Source organism: Lepeophtheirus salmonis, chromosome 8 (assembly GCF_016086655.4).
Source record: "Lepeophtheirus salmonis chromosome 8, UVic_Lsal_1.4, whole genome shotgun sequence".
Lineage (NCBI taxonomy): Eukaryota > Metazoa > Arthropoda > Copepoda > Siphonostomatoida > Caligidae > Lepeophtheirus > Lepeophtheirus salmonis.
The window spans coordinates 31973082-31989738 of NC_052138.2; the positions used below are offsets into that span (position 1 = coordinate 31973082).

At 30.5% G+C, this 16657-nt stretch overlaps 1 protein-coding gene and 1 long non-coding RNA gene across 3 annotated transcripts; both read left to right on the plus strand.

Annotated features, from left to right (window-relative positions):
* The first annotated feature begins 185 nt into the window (after positions 1-185).
* S6kII (Ribosomal protein S6 kinase II) lies at positions 186-12987 on the plus strand. 2 transcript variants are annotated; one of them, XM_040717862.2, is made up of 13 exons: positions 186-752; positions 1796-1921; positions 1985-2227; positions 2282-2388; positions 2455-2629; positions 2691-2856; positions 3708-3866; positions 3925-4100; positions 4166-4297; positions 4359-4849; positions 4915-5032; positions 9566-9706; positions 12446-12987. In XM_040717862.2, exons 1-13 carry the CDS (start codon positions 594-596, stop codon positions 12584-12586), a joined length of 2334 nt encoding a protein of 777 aa, XP_040573796.1. In that variant the 5' UTR covers positions 186-593; the 3' UTR covers positions 12587-12987. The 2 variants fall into 2 exon arrangements, with proteins under 2 accessions (XP_040573796.1, XP_071746455.1); XM_071890354.1 differs by lacking the exon at positions 186-752 and adding an exon at positions 1054-1459.
* Positions 12988-14854: 1867 nt separating this feature from the next.
* LOC139906103 (uncharacterized) lies at positions 14855-15339 on the plus strand. The gene is made up of 3 exons (XR_011781364.1): positions 14855-14990; positions 15055-15160; positions 15221-15339. It is a non-coding gene; the product is annotated as an uncharacterized lncRNA (long non-coding RNA).
* The last annotated feature ends 1318 nt before the right edge of the window (positions 15340-16657 follow it).

The following is a 16657-nucleotide window of genomic DNA, read 5'->3' on the forward strand; positions in this document are numbered from 1 at the left end:
TGGTGGGATAACTAAGCTCGATGTGGAGCGTAATTAATATATTATGGAGGGAAGATCCTATGATCATTGAAATACTCAAGAGGTTATCCTTATTGTCTATGGTAGATCTGAGGTTACTAAATAGGTGACCCTGGGATGGCATCTTGCATGCGGCATGAATGAGATTGCTGCTGACGACTGATGGAGGGACTACTACTACTACTAGGATGAGTAGCGCATGCGCAAAGGGACTCCACTCTTGAAATTAAAGTAACTCAGTGAGCAAAACTGAGAGTGAGGCAGCAAGGGGCTCTAAGTTTGAGAGGAGTGTGTGGGGGGCTTTCCTCCCTCAAGGCCGCTCCTAGTTCTTACTTCCTAGTTCCTCTCATGCTCCTGCCTTTAGAAGAAGTACCAAAGAATTGCGTACGCTACGAATCCTTCTTTTCTTGTTTGAGTGAATCCTGCAAGTAAATCCTTGCTGTTGCTTTAGCGTCTGTGCATCACACCAAGTTATTACTTAGACTTATTAGCCCTTGTACTCTGCCTTCCCTCTCAATACTCATCCTCTCCACAACTCTCTTTAGAATCCATCACGGATACAAGACAAGAAAGGGATGCCCTTAGCTCCTCTCAGCACCCCTTTTGCGGAAATCACTCTCACTGAAGAACCCTCAGTCAAGGGATCAGTCACGAACCATAACAATAATGAACCTCTCAATAACCTCCATGATCCGGATACTACTGATGATAAAGAGTCGGTAGACTTTAACAAGGTAGGCTTTAATAGCCAACTCATATTGACATTCATCATTGAGCAACAGCTTTCCATCACGGAGTCCTTTTATTATTCCCTCGTTATTCTTCTTCTCTGAGTACATGCCTCATTTCATTTCCTCATTCTTTGTCGCTTTTCTGTCTCCGTCATCGAGTAGTAGTAGTTAACTCATCAAATTTATTCTCATAGTGAAAACACATACAATTATTGCTGAGTGTGTAGCTAGTTGTGCTTCTAAGACACTTTGCCGAAAATGATAAAAAATATATATTTTATGATGATTCATGCTGTAATACTATAAAATGTCTAATCATTTGCCACGAATTGCAATGATAAAGTTTTCATAAGTTAATGATCGTCTCTTACTCTATTATTCACAAGATGGGTTTGTCATTGGACGAGAAACTTGCACTACACAAGGAGCAGAAGTCCATTTGAAAAGCAATATTAAAGATATTCACCCAAGAAATCCAAACATCGATACCATATAGAAAAATACATTGTACATTTTTGTGTTGGCGAAATAACTGCGTGATTTATTAGGCGAATGTCATGATTGTTGTTACGATCCTTCTAAATCCAACTGTGGGAGGATCCTCATCATGAAGCAATCAATCAATTATTAATTAAAAAACACCTAATGATTTCAATTCGTGACAGATAATCAAGATATAATCTTTTAAAATTGGAGTAACATTAGTAAAAGTTATTATTACATAGTATTACAGCATGAATTATCATAAAATATATTTATTTTTTCCGGCAAAGTCGTAATTCAGCCATGTGTCCGGGCACGGCTAGTAGTATTCCTTAACTTCGACCCCCACCCGAGTAAATCCACTCATTCATAGCGAGGGATTTCTTCCTACATATTTTTAAAAAATCCTTACTTATTTCATGTCTACTGATTCACCTCTCTTTAAAAATACATTGACCCTGTTATCTTTTTTGAATAATTTTAAATTCATGAAGACTATTATTAATCGTTTTTTAAAAAGAAAAAAAAGAACTTATTTTAAATTTGTTAAATGCATCTTCCAGGACGATAATGAAGGATCATCTGAGGAAGAAATTGAAGTCAATGATATAACTAGAGAGGGTTTTGAACGAGCAAATTCATCACAATTTGAGCTTCTTCAAGTTCTTGGTCAAGGGTCTTTTGGGAAGGTATGCGAAGATTTTAATCTGTATTCTCATATTATTTTTAAAATGTCTTCTTATTTTAATTAGGTTTTTCTTGTCAGAAAAATTGAAGGGAAAGATTCTGGTACGCTCTATGCTATGAAAGTATTGAAAAAAGCCACTCTCAGATTTCGAGATCGAGTTAGAACAAAGAAAGAACGGGATATCTTAGCTGAAATAGAGCATCCTTTTATGGTGAAATTATACTATGCATTCCAAACGGAAGGGAAATTGTATTTAATTTTGGATTTCCTCCGAGGGGGTGATCTTTTTACTAGATTATCGAAAGAAGTATGCATATATTCTTTGTATAGTGTAGCATTTCCGTTTAAAAATCTGTTTTAGATCATGTTTACGGAAGAGGACGTCAAATTCTATCTCGCTGAGTTGGCACTAGCATTGATTCATCTTCATTCCCTAGGAATCATTTATAGGGATTTAAAACCTGAAAAGTATTATTATTTATTTGTCTTATATGGAAGTAAAAACAACAATATATCCTGAAATTTCATTTTCAGTTTGCTCCTAGACAGCAATGGACATATTGCTGTCACTGACTTTGGTTTATCAAAAGAAACCATCGAAGACAAGGCTTATTCATTTTGTGGCACAGTCGAATATATGGCTCCTGAAATCGTAAATAGAAAAGGTCATTCTTTTGCAGCCGATTGGTGGAGTTTTGGGATTCTCATGGTGAGTATGAAAAGGTTTCAGAATTTAAAGTTTGATTCTAAATTCATATCGTATTACCTAGTATGAAATGCTTACTGGTCAACTACCCTTCCATGGGGAAAATAGAAAAGAAACAATGTCCCAAATCTTAAAAGCTAAGATTGGAATGCCAGAGTACTTGAGTCCTGAAGCACAGTCCCTCCTCCGTGTTCTTTTTAAAAGAAATCCTGCTCATCGGTTGGGATCCGGTAAGTTATTTTCCTTGAAAAATATATTCAATATAATGTTATATTACTCAAATTATTATAATTCGGAAGCCACCTATATTTTTTCTTAGGGAGTTTTAAAGCCCTAAAACCACTAAAAAATATTAGATTGCATCTTTTTTACCCCTCATACCCTTGGTGTTATTATTGAGTCTATGAATGTTATTACATCTATTTATCAATACCAATTATTGAATGGTTGAAAAATGATAACCAGTTGGTTAGAATGTATACTTTATTGATAACTACTTTTATACTGAATTGACATCCTGTTTAAGTTTAAATTACTCTTGCACTCCCATGATACTACACAAAATGATAAGCTTAACATTTAAGTACTGCTCTAGAATATTTTAGGGATAACTATCACATGTTAAAGTAGAATATATGTTTTATCATACGTGACATTTCAATTATTTAAAAATAAAAATGTTATCAGCTTATGTTTGTAGGTACACTTTAAATTCAATAGTGATGTTTGTAGTTTTTTGAAGAGATGCCTTCCCTATTTTATTAGAGAAATCTTTCACCAACCACATTATGAAAGCTTAATTATTTTGTCACTCAAGTGATTGCATTCGTATTCTGACATTTTTTTTTATTCGGAAAAGAGTGTATCCATAATTCTTGTTCCTTTTTTATATTTTTTATCTATAATAAAATAGTTTTCAAGTATTATTGCCTTCTCATTCTTTTCTGATCTCCATACACGTTTAAAGTTTAGGTATAGGTTTTTGGTGGCCCGAAACATTTCAATAGATTATCCCTATTAATAAAACAATAATTATATTTTTAATTGAAAATAATTTAAATTTGTTTATCATATTTTACAGGTCCCAGTGGTAAGGACGACGTAATGAAACATCCTTTTTTTGCTTCCATAAAGTGGAGTGAACTCATCGAGAAGAAGACCTCACCTCCATTTAAGCCTGCTATTGTTGCTGATGAAACTTATTACTTTGATTCAATGTATACCTCAAGAACGCCAAAAGGTCCATGAGTTTTATGTAGTGTTTTTTGTTTGTTAACATTCATATATTTGTAATCTAGATTCACCGGGGGTTCCTCCTAGTGCGACAGCCCACGAACTATTTCGTGGTTTTTCCTACATAGCACCAAATATCAACTACATAGATCACAATGGTGTGGATTGCGCGAGTCAAGATAGTACTACTACAGTGGTTGAAGCCAGCTTCAAAAGGTCTTCTATGCTCTCTTCAATTCCAGTAAGCTATTGATTGATACATTCATACGTATTAGGTATTATTCATCTAACAAATCTCCATTATAGAATCTGAAAGATAAAATAAAGCTCACAAAGTTATCTAAAGAATATGAAGTTAAGGAGCTGATAGGCGTTGGAAGTTACTCAGAGTGTAAGAGATGCATCCATAAAGCAACCAATGTTGAATATGCAATGAAGGTAATTAATTATTTAAAGATGTAGCAATTCATGTTGATATGAAATTTTCCTTTCAATTTAGGTCATTGACAAATCTAAAAGAGACTGTAATAGTGACGAGGTCGAAATATTACTTCGCTATGGTCAGCATCCAAACATTATATCTTTGAAAGATGTTTTTGAGGATAAAGATTTTGCCTATCTCATATTCGAATATATGAGAGGAGGTGAGTTACTTGACAAAATCCTACAACAAGAAATATTTTCGGAACGGGAGGCTCGATCAATTATGGAGAGACTAACATCTGCTGTTCATTATCTTCATCAAAATGGGGTTGTCCATAGGGATCTAAAGCCTGCTAATATTCTCTACGCAGATAAATTTGGAGATCCCAATACTTTAAGGATATGTGATTTTGGCTTCGCTAAACAATTACGCGCTGATAATGGGTTGCTCATGACTCCATGTTATACTGCTAACTATGTTGCCCCTGAAGTGTTGAAGCAACAAGGTTATGACGCAGCGTGTGATGTCTGGAGTCTTGGTGTTTTACTTCATATAATGCTTTCGGGGTTAGAAATCTGATTATTTTTTAGAGGCCTTTTCATTTTTTTATCTTATTTTTTTTAATATTTAGGAAAGCACCTTTTGCAAATGGTCCCAATGACAGTATGGAGGTTATTTTGAGTCGCATTGAAGAAGGTAAAATTGACACTAGCTCAGGAAATTGGTTGTCTGTATCAACCAATGCCAAGGTAGGGATCTTTAATTCTGTACATGTAGATATATTAATATATGCATTTACTTAAGTCAACAAATTAAATTATGATATTTACGTATGATAGAAATTTGAATATTACTATTTTTACACTCAATATGTGTCCGATATCACCTATTTACATATTGTGTATTTACATACACAATTATTTTACACTATGGTACTAGTAAGTATATGTCTAATGTTAGGTCAATTCCATAAAAAGTAGAATTTTATATATACCTAATTAGCTTAAATTTAAAATTTCAGGCCTTAATTTTATCCAGCCAGTAAGAGGTTGTTGCATTTTTACCAAAAAAAATTCCAAAACAAATGAATAAATATTGCAATAATTACTAATAAATTCTTGGTTAAATTACTAATATATTTGTTTAAACAGAAAATTGACACATCGAATTTTTTAAGTATATAGGCTTGGCACCTGTTCTTTCTAATAATATTGAAATTATTTTTTTTATTGTTGCTATTGACGTTTAAAAAAAGGGATCAAGGATCGGGAGGATATTTATATTTCTACTCCTTACAGGATTCCCGAACAATATGTTATAAATTTCAAATGATATATCAGGTGCGTTCACAGTGGGTGGGCTGTAGACCCCCTCCAAATTAAGGAATTTTTGCTTTTTAGTAGAAAATTTAATCTTTGAAATTTAATTTAATTTTTGAATTTTTCGTGGAGGGCTCTAGATTTTTGATATTTTTTTCTGAATAATTGATTGTTTGTGAACAGCTGTGGATTTTTAATTTTTTTTTCAGAAAAATTTAGTATTAGAAATTTAATTTTTGAATTTTTTCCAAGAAATCTAATTTTTAGTGAACAGTTGGTGATTTTTATAATTTTTTTTCTAAAAAAATAATTTTTTGTTTTACAGCTGTGGACTTCTGAAATTTTTTCTGTGGACGGCCCTGAATATACTAGTAGCTACAGTTAGTGTTCTGCCGATCTTTATTTATTCGGTTCAGTTCAGTCATAGGACTCATCCTATCAATCCTGGGGACTAGTCCTATCAATCATAGGAACTGGTCCTCAAGATCATCGGTCATGCGGACTGTCAGTACTATAAACTGATAAAAAGTTGAATGTCGTTATTAAGGACCAAACTAAATCAGTTTAAGTACTTTTTTTGCAGGACGGAACTGAACGAGATCAAGACTGAACGGGATTGAGACTGAACTGGACGGGACTGCAGTCTTCAAGCATAAGTTCAAAAATTTGAGAACCCTGTGTTCAAGCTCAAATTAATTATTAGGCTTAACTGGATGATAGTGCACGAAACATTGTAATTACATGCCCCCTAAGACAATGGTTTCCAAACTTTTTTTTGCCCAAGGCACACCCAATGACAAATACAAATTTCTTGACACACCTATTTTAATTAAACCAATTATTTGGATTATTAAAAGCTATTGCAAATAATGTATGGTTGCCACAAACTGTATGGCAAACTTGCCTCAAGAATCAAGATACACTGTTTGGGAACCAGTACCCATTAGTACTGAATATTATCTGATTTGCATGTAGTAATGTGAATTTTATCAATTTAATAATTGTTATTAAAAGTAATTTAAATATTTGCCAGAATTGTTTTAGATCTAATCAAGCACAAATGTCACCTTTTTAATTTATAAACATCTGTACTCAGCTACCCTTGAGAGTGTATTCTCTAAAAGCAGTCAATTATTTAAGGATTTAGTTAGAGTTTAAAAAATAAAAACTTACCTTTAAAAAAATACTTTTGTCAATGAATCAAATATTTAATAGTTAAAACATTAGCTATATGTTAGTCGTCATAACATTCCCTTTTTCTATTATGACTTAATATACTTACTTGAATGTACTATAAATTGAGAAGTTAATATAACATTTATGAGAGCTGTTTCACTCTTAACATTGATAACTCTATAACTTTTTTTGTGTTGCGGAGGTTTTGCACTCTTCCGAGCGCACATTTTAGTTTGAGATGTGATCATCTAATCTTGAGAAAATATAATTTAAAGTTAAAAAAGCACCATATTTTAAGGATTTTGTTTGAAAACGAATGTGGACTTTAGTTTTTCAATTTTTTTTACGTCAAAGTAAATTAATCGAAGCATAAATAACAACTATAACTACTCGGTAGAGCGCAACACCTCTGCTTAAAATCAAATTGAGTTATTTATCTCAATTTGTTCTAAAGTTATAGTCGATTATGCATTTTTCATGTTGTGTTTTACCATGGTCTTTCATAAGGACCTCTCAAAATTTCATGGACCATTATAGTGATCATATATAATCTTCTTAGCAAGTTTGATGAAAATCAATTTTTAACTTTTTCCATAATCCTGGTGACAAAAAAACAAAACAAAAAAACCAATAGAGGCAAAAACATAACCTCTTTTCAAATTCATTGACGAGGGTAATTAGGATTTCATTTACGAAAGAGTGTTAGGTTCTAGAAAGTATAGTTAAGCTGCAATAATAGGTCTATTTTTAGTGGAGCAACGGTCGAAGTATCTCATTGCCCTGGCTATAGACCAGTTCCAATTGACCGTATCGTTTGTCGTTGAGCCTTTGTGTCAATTTTTAGAGGAGTATTGGGAAAGAGTCAAAGTGGAACCATGAAATCATACAACATGTTGCTCTACTAAAAATTAACCAAATGATTTGATTTTTTTTTTTGATGCAGAAATTTATGGATATTCAGTACTGAAATTTTTAAATGCCCTGATAATGATCAAAATGGAAATAAATATATCCAAATATTAATAGTTAAACAATTGAATTGTATTTATTATTTAATGAATCTCTTACTGATTTACATTTCCTTAATAAAGTTGAAAAAACAAATTAATATTGCAGAAAGAAATATAATTCGTTAGAAAACTGTGGATAATCGAAATATTTAAATTTGTTCTATTTTTCAGGATGTTGTTGTTCTTGCTCAATTAGAGTTATTTTTGTTTAGAAAATTATATTAGTTAAGATAACTTTTTGTTATTTTAAAAAGGCTCTATAAAAGTTTCGACAATATAAGTGTAATATAAGGTTTGCTCTTTGGAAACTGCTGTTAATATATATAACATACTAAATACACAGAGATATTATGGGTAGACCCAGTTGGTTTCTATAATTACTATGTATGAACAAGTGGAATTATTCTTTTTATTTCAAATACACCTATAACTTCTATACAGTACTTTATTGTGTCACCTTTTTCAATTTAGTTTTACTCAGTATGTAATTTATATATTTATTTGATTGGCACATTCAAGGTGTAATTTATTTTCCTATTCAACATCATATCACAACTTATAGATTGTTAAGCAATTGATTACTTGTGTTATGTCGGTTTTTATCTATTCAATCTAGTGAAGTTCAGTCTTAAGACCGATCTTATATGTCTTTGGGGCCGGTACAGAGGAGTCCGCAGGAGGTGGTCCCGAAAAATTAAGGAATTGTTGCTTTTTACTAGAAAATGTAATATTAAATATTTTTTCCAATATTTCTTTTTATTTGAGGTGTAATTTTTGAAATTTTTTTCCACAATTTTTTTTGAACAGCTGTAAATTTTGTAAATTTTTTAACAAAAAATTTAATTTTTTGAAGATAGCTATAGATTTTTCAATTTTTTTCCAAAAAGTTTAATTTTTCAATTTTTTAACAAAAATGTAATGTTGAAAATTCAATTTTTGAAATTTTTTTCCAAAAATATGAGCAACAACGTAAAAAGTATAGGGTAAAGTTATGTACAGAGCAGAATTAGCTAAAACAATACCATTTAAAAAATGGTGAATAAAAACCAATAAATTGAGGGAGCATAAAATTTTTTCTAACGTGTTAAGTACCCAACAACCTAAATACCTTAATCCCAGTGGGAATTGCAATAAATATAGTAGCAGTTGTTAAATAGGACAAGTATTTGAGTCTAACCCTACAGGTAATATTTGGTGAGCTCAAAGGATATTCAAAAATTCAATTTTTGAAATTTTTTTCCGTAAAGTTAATTTTTTGTGAACAACTGTGGATTTTAGAAATAAAATTACAAAAAAATTAATATTTAATTTTAAGTTTTGAAATTTTTACAAAAAAAATTAGTTTTTCAAAATTTTAATGTTTGGATTTTTTTCAAAAAATTCCATAACCCTAGCCCCCTTCAAAATATAATCCTGCGGTGGCCTCTGGGTCCTTCAGACTGTCAGTAGTAGAAATGGTTAAATCAAAGAAGAAATAAAGTTGAGTGACGTCTAAGTTTACAAGTTTTTAGAACTAATATGTAGGACGGAACTGAACTGGATCGAAAATGAACTGAAGACAGCAGTCCCTGCTGTCTTCAGTCCTAAATAATGATAGACACAACACTACAAATCATCATTTTAATGCTAAATAACATCCACAAAAATCTAAAATGTGTTAAAGCTACTTATATTTATGTATTTAGAATTAAGAAAATACAAATAAATTAATACATCAATTGACAAATGAATTATTCTTTTAACCTTATTATTCAATTATTTATTCACTAAACTATAGAACTTGGTTAGAAGTATGTTTGATATCGATCCAAGGAAGCGTCCTACAGCTCTTGAGGTTCTTCAACACCCTTGGATGACCTCAAAATCACCGTCTGACGCCAACATTTCTCGACAGATCTCATCGTCTAGTACGCTTAAGGTATACTCAGTCAATAATGTATTTAAAAATCAATATTATTATTATCAATTTATGAGCTTCAAATGTTTGATTTTTTTGATAAATCTATAACATCATGCAACAGCATTTTGGCCTGCAGGCTGAAACCAACATTCCTAATTGTTATTTAAGGCGTAAAACACGAATAAGACCATTCAAACTTTGAACGGATATGGGGTTGGCCTTTAAAGCCTTTTAAAAAAATTAAGTTTTTTTAGAGGATTACTATGATTGAGTGCATGAATATTTGGACATGAATGAACTATATAGATGAAAGTAAATGTAAATTGATATACACATTTTGGGATTGTAAAAGTGAATTATTACTTAAAAGCAATTATCCTTTTTATTTATTTTTCCTGTGCTGTATATCTGAGATGAAGTTATAGAATAGATCTTATATTTCAATTTAAAAAGAATTACCTTTAAAAAATGTCGATTTTGATTGATTATTGGTCAATTAAGCTTTTGATATGTATTTAGAAATTTAAACAAAATACGATGGTTAGGTTGCGTGAATATAGATTACAATAATATTCCGGGGAAATGAATCACTTACAAGTTCAATTAATCAAATATTTTGAATATGAAGCATCTATAAACTTTTTTTAATTCCCTTACATTTAAATTATGATTAATTATTTTAGTATAAATCATAGCAAACGATTCATTTTATTCTTCTTCGGAATATTCACGCAACCAGACAGCTTATTATATTTAAATATCTTAATAAATATTTAAATTTATTTAATTGACCAAAAAACAATCAAAATCAACTTTTTTTTAATGCATTTTTAAAAAAAATTGAAATATAATACCTATTCTATAACTTCACCTAGGATATAAAGAACTTGAAAAAAAAATATAAAAGATATTCGCTTCTAAGTAAAATACTTCCTTTTACTGCTTTTTCTTTGTTGGTGGTTGCATTCATTTTTTATATTAATTGTAATCAAGATAAAGTAATGAATAATTCATTTTTTAAATACTAAAATATTTGTATCAATTTATATCTACTTTTATCTTTATCTATATAGTTCTTTCATGTCGAAATATAGCACTGGATCGTAGTTATATACCCTAAAAACTAATTTTTTTTTAAAAAGGCTTTGAAGTGTTTATGTTCTACGCCTTAAATTAGAATTATAAATGTGGGATTCAGCCTGCAGGCACTCCAAGACCTTCATTTTATTGCATAGTGTAATGAAAGCAGGGTTGATTCTAGCTTTCATGATTAGGGGGGAGGGCTTAGCCCCAAAAATTATTAATTATGTAATATAATAACTTATTATAATAGGTTTGTTATTAAATATATATATATATTTGAGTGGCTTGTACTTAAACCATATAATACTAAAAACCTGTAAGCGAAAGCTGAAGCGGGCCCAGTACAAATTGGTTATATTAACGGAGAAATATCTACAATGACATAACATAAGTTTATAGGACCATTTGTCAACCATTGGTCATTTGATCATTATTTAGGGGGAAAATACCCATTTATTAGATTCAAATACTCAAATGTATACCCATGTATACTTAAGAGAGAGGCATGTGATAGGCTTGATATTGTAAAAAATAATTTCTTAAAAACTCTGATTTATGAATTTAACAGGTTTGTTTCGTTTATATGGGTATATTTTTGATTATTTAAATCTAATGAATAGAGTTTTCAAAAAAAAAGAAGACAAATGGTCTCCATATGACATTTTGAACTTATGTCATGTCGTTGCAGTAATTTATCGGTTCATATATCCTATTTGTAGTGGGCGCGTTTGAGCCTTCGCTTACAGGTTTCTAATAATATATGCTTAAACTCCCCCGTTTTTAGGTTAATACCCCCCTCCCTCCCCCACCAGGTGGGTATTTGGAGGAGAGATTTTAAAAAGAAATCCAAAAATTAATTTTTTTTTGAATTTTTTTTTTTAAATTAACTTATTTGAAAATAGTTTCCAAATATTGAATTTTTTCCAGAAAAAAAATAGTTTCACAAAAAAATAATTTTTGGGAAAAAAAATTTTTGCATAGATTCTCAAAAAAAAAAAATTTGAATTTTTTTTTTTAAATTAACTTATTTGAAAATAGTTTCCAAATATTGAATTTTTTCCAGAAAAAAAATTCACAGCTATTCACAAAAAAATAATTTTTTGGGAAAAAAATTTCCTAAATCCATAGCTATTCTCACAAAATTAAATTGTTTGGAAAACAAAAATTCACAGCTGTTAACAAAAAATTATAAAAAAATTTGGAGAAAAATTTGAAAATCCATAGTTATTCAGAGAAAATTAAATTAAATTTGAAATATGAAATTTTCTAGTAAAAAACCAAATTCCTTCCTTAATTTGGGGCGAGGGGGGGGAGAAACTTCAGCCCCTCCATACCCACACTCTGTGGACACCCCTGAGATATGTAATATTTGAATATATCCTTTTAAAATCTCAAGTACACCTTGGAGTGCCTCCATGTACCCCATGGGATACGCGTACCCCCATTTGAGAACCACTGATTTATGGGATATAAGATGTTCTCAATGATTTCCTCTTTTCCTGTTTTATCAAACATATCATAAGTAAAATTTAACCTTAGTGAATAGTTGAACAAAAAATAGGGACATGTTTGATTCAACAGGGGAAACCTTAAATCATTGTCCTTGGAACAGTGTAAATTATACCTATTTATAATATGTTAGATTGTTAACCTATATTTTTCTTACATTTGAAGGGAGCGGTATCTGCCACATTTATGGCCATAAGAAATCGAAGTCCTGCAGTACCTGCAATTGGTAATATTGTGATGTCCGACCTAGCTCGAAGACGACAAAAGACAAAGCCTAAGAGTGATGGGGATGTGACTATCGTATAATAATAAAAAATTATTCCTCTCGCGCATTTACGCACAAAATATTATTTTGAAACTTATGATAACGAAGTCTAGTCTGATTAATTAATTGATGTATTATTATTATAACTATACTTACTATAACTGCTGTTTATTTGGTACCTAACTGTTTCTTATAGAATCTACAAAATTGTATTTTAAAAAAAAAACTTTACAAAACAAAGTAACAAGTATTACGACTTTACCTCTTCTTTACATTCAGTGTACTTAAGCTTTTTATTCAATTATTTTTTTAAAAGGTAGAATTGACATAAACATTTAAAGAAATATGTATTTTCAAGTTATGTGTGCTTATTCATTATTTTGATTAGTAAACGGGATGAAGAAATATTATATTCAATTGGTTTTCTTCCTCTCAAAACGTATCTGATATTTTGAATGATATTTTAAATATTGTTGTATGAATAGGGCATGATCAAACAAAAAGAAATGTATATTATCCGCTAGGTGATATGACGGTCTGTATTTAAAAAAAAAATGACCAATGCTTCTCAATGCGCCCTCTATGTGATTAACATACATATGTTTACTGATGAAAATGCTGTATATTTTCGGTATGTTAATAGAAAGAAATCGAAAATCAACATGGAAATCCTGACAAGTTGAAGAGTGTTTTGGATAAGAGGAGCGTAGCCGTCATGACATTTCATTAGACCCTCTAAAATCAGCTGTGACGAAGTAGTAGGGGAGAAGAAAATTTACAATGACATTGTCAAGAAGTACTCCGACGTCCATCTGCAACTCTACTCTGAGTTCAACAAAACTCTTAAAATTATAACTCAATAACAAATCCCCAAGGTTACTCTCGAGCACACACAAGGATCAATCAGGTTTTGAATATAATTGAATGTATTAGGAATGGAAGTTAAATAATAATGACAAAAGCTAAGGAAATCAAAATTCATTCTTCAAGTTGACAATTAAAAAAAAACATATATATATATATAAAATAAAAATGTCTGTTATTTATACAAAATATTTACATCACTAAATCTTAAGTGGTGTTAATGAATTTTATTGCTGACACTTTTTTAGAGAATTGGTAATCTGAAGAATGGATTCTCTATTTCTTCAACTTTTACGGTCTACTCAAATGATTAACCGACTTTCATTATTTCTTTAGGCATTAATGTCATATTACTTCAGATGTCTTCAACTGTGGGTAGTTTAACACTAACATTTTTGGCCCACTTTAAACTTCAGAAGATGTAACCATTCTCAACCATCAATAAAATAATCGCAATCACCCTAAAACTACAAAAGCATCATTTTTGAATCCTATACTAGAACATTATGACTTAAAGTGATCAGTATATATCTGTAATAATTTGTAAGAATATGCATGCAAACTATGAAGTTTATACTCAATACCCTCTACTCAATAGTAGCAAATGAATTTCACCTCATTAATACGAATGAACCATGAATTTCTAGAGACTGTGTCAAGAATTCCATGGAAAAAACGTCTATGGACATTGGAGTATTTTTTTCCATTCGCAAATTAAGGTTCTTTTACTAATTTTAGGGGAAGAATACCTCCCCCATTTAAGAGTATGATATTAGAAAAAAAATGATATTGTTCTTTAGAGGCGTTTTAGGCTTATCAGTAACTCTGAAAATGATAATGTTTGGGCCCTTCTAGCTGATGGGATGAATATATATATATATCCAGGGAGTACTTTAGTACTGGAATCTCCATTATATTTTATACGCCCTAATATTCAAGAAGATTTGTTACACTTTTTTAGTAAGTCAAAGTGTAATTTCTATTTTATTTGTGTGAGTATAATTCTTAATTTCTTGTTAGTATATAAAATTTTGGAAGAAAAATTTAATAAAGTATTCACCATGACTATTAATATAAATCTACATTGTAGAAAAATAACAATTTGATCTCTTGTCGATTTTGTAAATGTGACCACTTATAAAGATTTTCGATGAGATAGAGGTCTGGAGACTAGGCAGGCCACACCATGACCTTAATGTGATTTTTCTTTTTACTCCTTTGTTGTCATGGTCGTAAGCTTTGGGTCATTTTTATTGTTGTGCTATGAGATCCATTTTCAGTTCCCTACTCTGAGGTAAAGAGGACGTCACCCAAGATTTCCCTGACGATGGTCCATCTTCCCTTCGATGTGGTGAAGGTATCATCTCCCCTTCGCAGAGAAACAGTCCCGAAACATAATGTTTCCACCTCCTGCTTGACGGTGTGGATTTTTCTTCCTCCAAACACTTTAATTTTGTTCATATAATCAAATGTCCCTCATTATTAAAATAAACCTACTATTAAAATTATAAACTGTTCTTTTCTTTGACAGTGGATAAACTTACAAAATCGGCAATCCATCAAATAATTAGTTTCTCCTCCGTAGGTCGTTTTTCAATTATTATCATAATTTATAATTGCTTATTGAATATCATACTTAACATAGACGGATTAACGTCAACGCGATAGTGTTTAACTTTCAGAGGCCATTGGATCATGGTGAGCTGCGTCCAGATTATGATGATCTATCCATGACGATGTCAAGGAATGTGGTATTGTATTACTTTTAGTATTACACTAAATTAATCTTGTAAAAACTGTTTCAATTTTAGAACCCCAGAGTTTAATTAAATATGGGTGTGATTCAATAATCAACTTCTGAATATTTATATAATCAACAAATCAGCTCACCATTTCTTGAAATCAATCGGAGAACATAACTATTAATCGATATTATGTTATGTTATGTGAATATTTATAATAGTTACGTGATTAATGAAATTGTATGATTTATATGAAACTTTTAGAAAAAAATTAAAGAAAAAAACAAATTTTTTTTCAACTTTACTCTGAATATTTATTTATTTTTAAATAGGAACTTAATCGAAATTTATGAATTTAATGATTGAATCTTATTAATTCATTTAGCAGACTTACTTTTATCTCATATATTCTCTCTTTTTATACCAAAATGATTTTGGATGTTCATTTCATAAGAAAAAAAAAAAAACTACAAACAAATTGTACATATTGTACAAGATATTTTATCTAAAAGTTATTAAATTTTGGATTATTTTACATATTTACAACAGCAAATACATGTCTTGAATTCTTAAATGTAAATAATGTGTTTCTTATGGTATATACTTGAAAAAAATTCTGTAATATTTGATAAAAAAAGAATTGTAGTCAAGTACATGATGTCTGTTGGTCTTTTGAGTCCACCTCTATCCATGGTATCCAAAAATGAATTTAAGATATAATTCGTCCCAGTTTCATAGACATAAATAAAATCATTTTCTGAAGAACAGACCAATTCAACGTCACATTTTTGATGTAAACATTTCATTATGCTAAAGGCTATAAATCCCCTGTTGTCATAAATTACATTTTATATTCTGGTAATTTCATCTAAGTCTGTGATATCTATATGAGAAATCATTCACAAAAAGGTTTATGAATCATCTTCAACGTCTTGTAAAGGAGATTTGAAGGGGAAAATTTCTTTTAATTAACTTAGGGACCTAATGTTAATTTTATTTAAGGACCCAATTCAATTTTTTTTTCACTCTCTAAAAAATGTCTCCTACTCAAAAAGTAATGGACACCACCAAGTTGACGATACCATCCGAATCTCATTTCAATGGATTCATAATTTAACTCTATGAGTAATATAAACTTAATGTGATTTATATGTAGGAGATAAGTCTTAGGCCGATCCTTTAACTGCGTGAATTGCAGTTTGAAATGTTTCATTAAATAAACTGTTGCACTTACCAGATATTGTTTTCCATTACTATTTTTTGATTTAAAGCCTTTATTGTTGATTCATAAAAATTTTATTGGTCAAGTTAACTTTTTTTTTGTGTATAGGATATGGATAAATTACTTGATTAGTTAATTTATGCACATATTTGATGCACATGCTTATTTCTTTTTCAAAGATGGGTTTAATGCCGTCTAATTTTGCAGTAAAAGTCTTTTTTTTTATTTTCAATAGATGGGAAGACGAAATTTCGTCGCATAAAGAATTATTATAGAAATTTTTG

Excerpts from the sequence above, each read along its gene's own strand:
- S6kII (XM_040717862.2), top strand. The coding sequence starts at position 594 with ATGCCCTTAGCTCCTCTCAGCACCCCTTTTGCGGAAATCACTCTCACT. Across the intron at positions 5,033-9,565 it reads CTGTATCAACCAATGCCAAG|AACTTGGTTAGAAGTATGTT; the intron begins GTAGGGATCTTT and ends ACTAAACTATAG. Across the intron at positions 9,707-12,445 it reads CATCGTCTAGTACGCTTAAG|GGAGCGGTATCTGCCACATT; the intron begins GTATACTCAGTC and ends TTACATTTGAAG.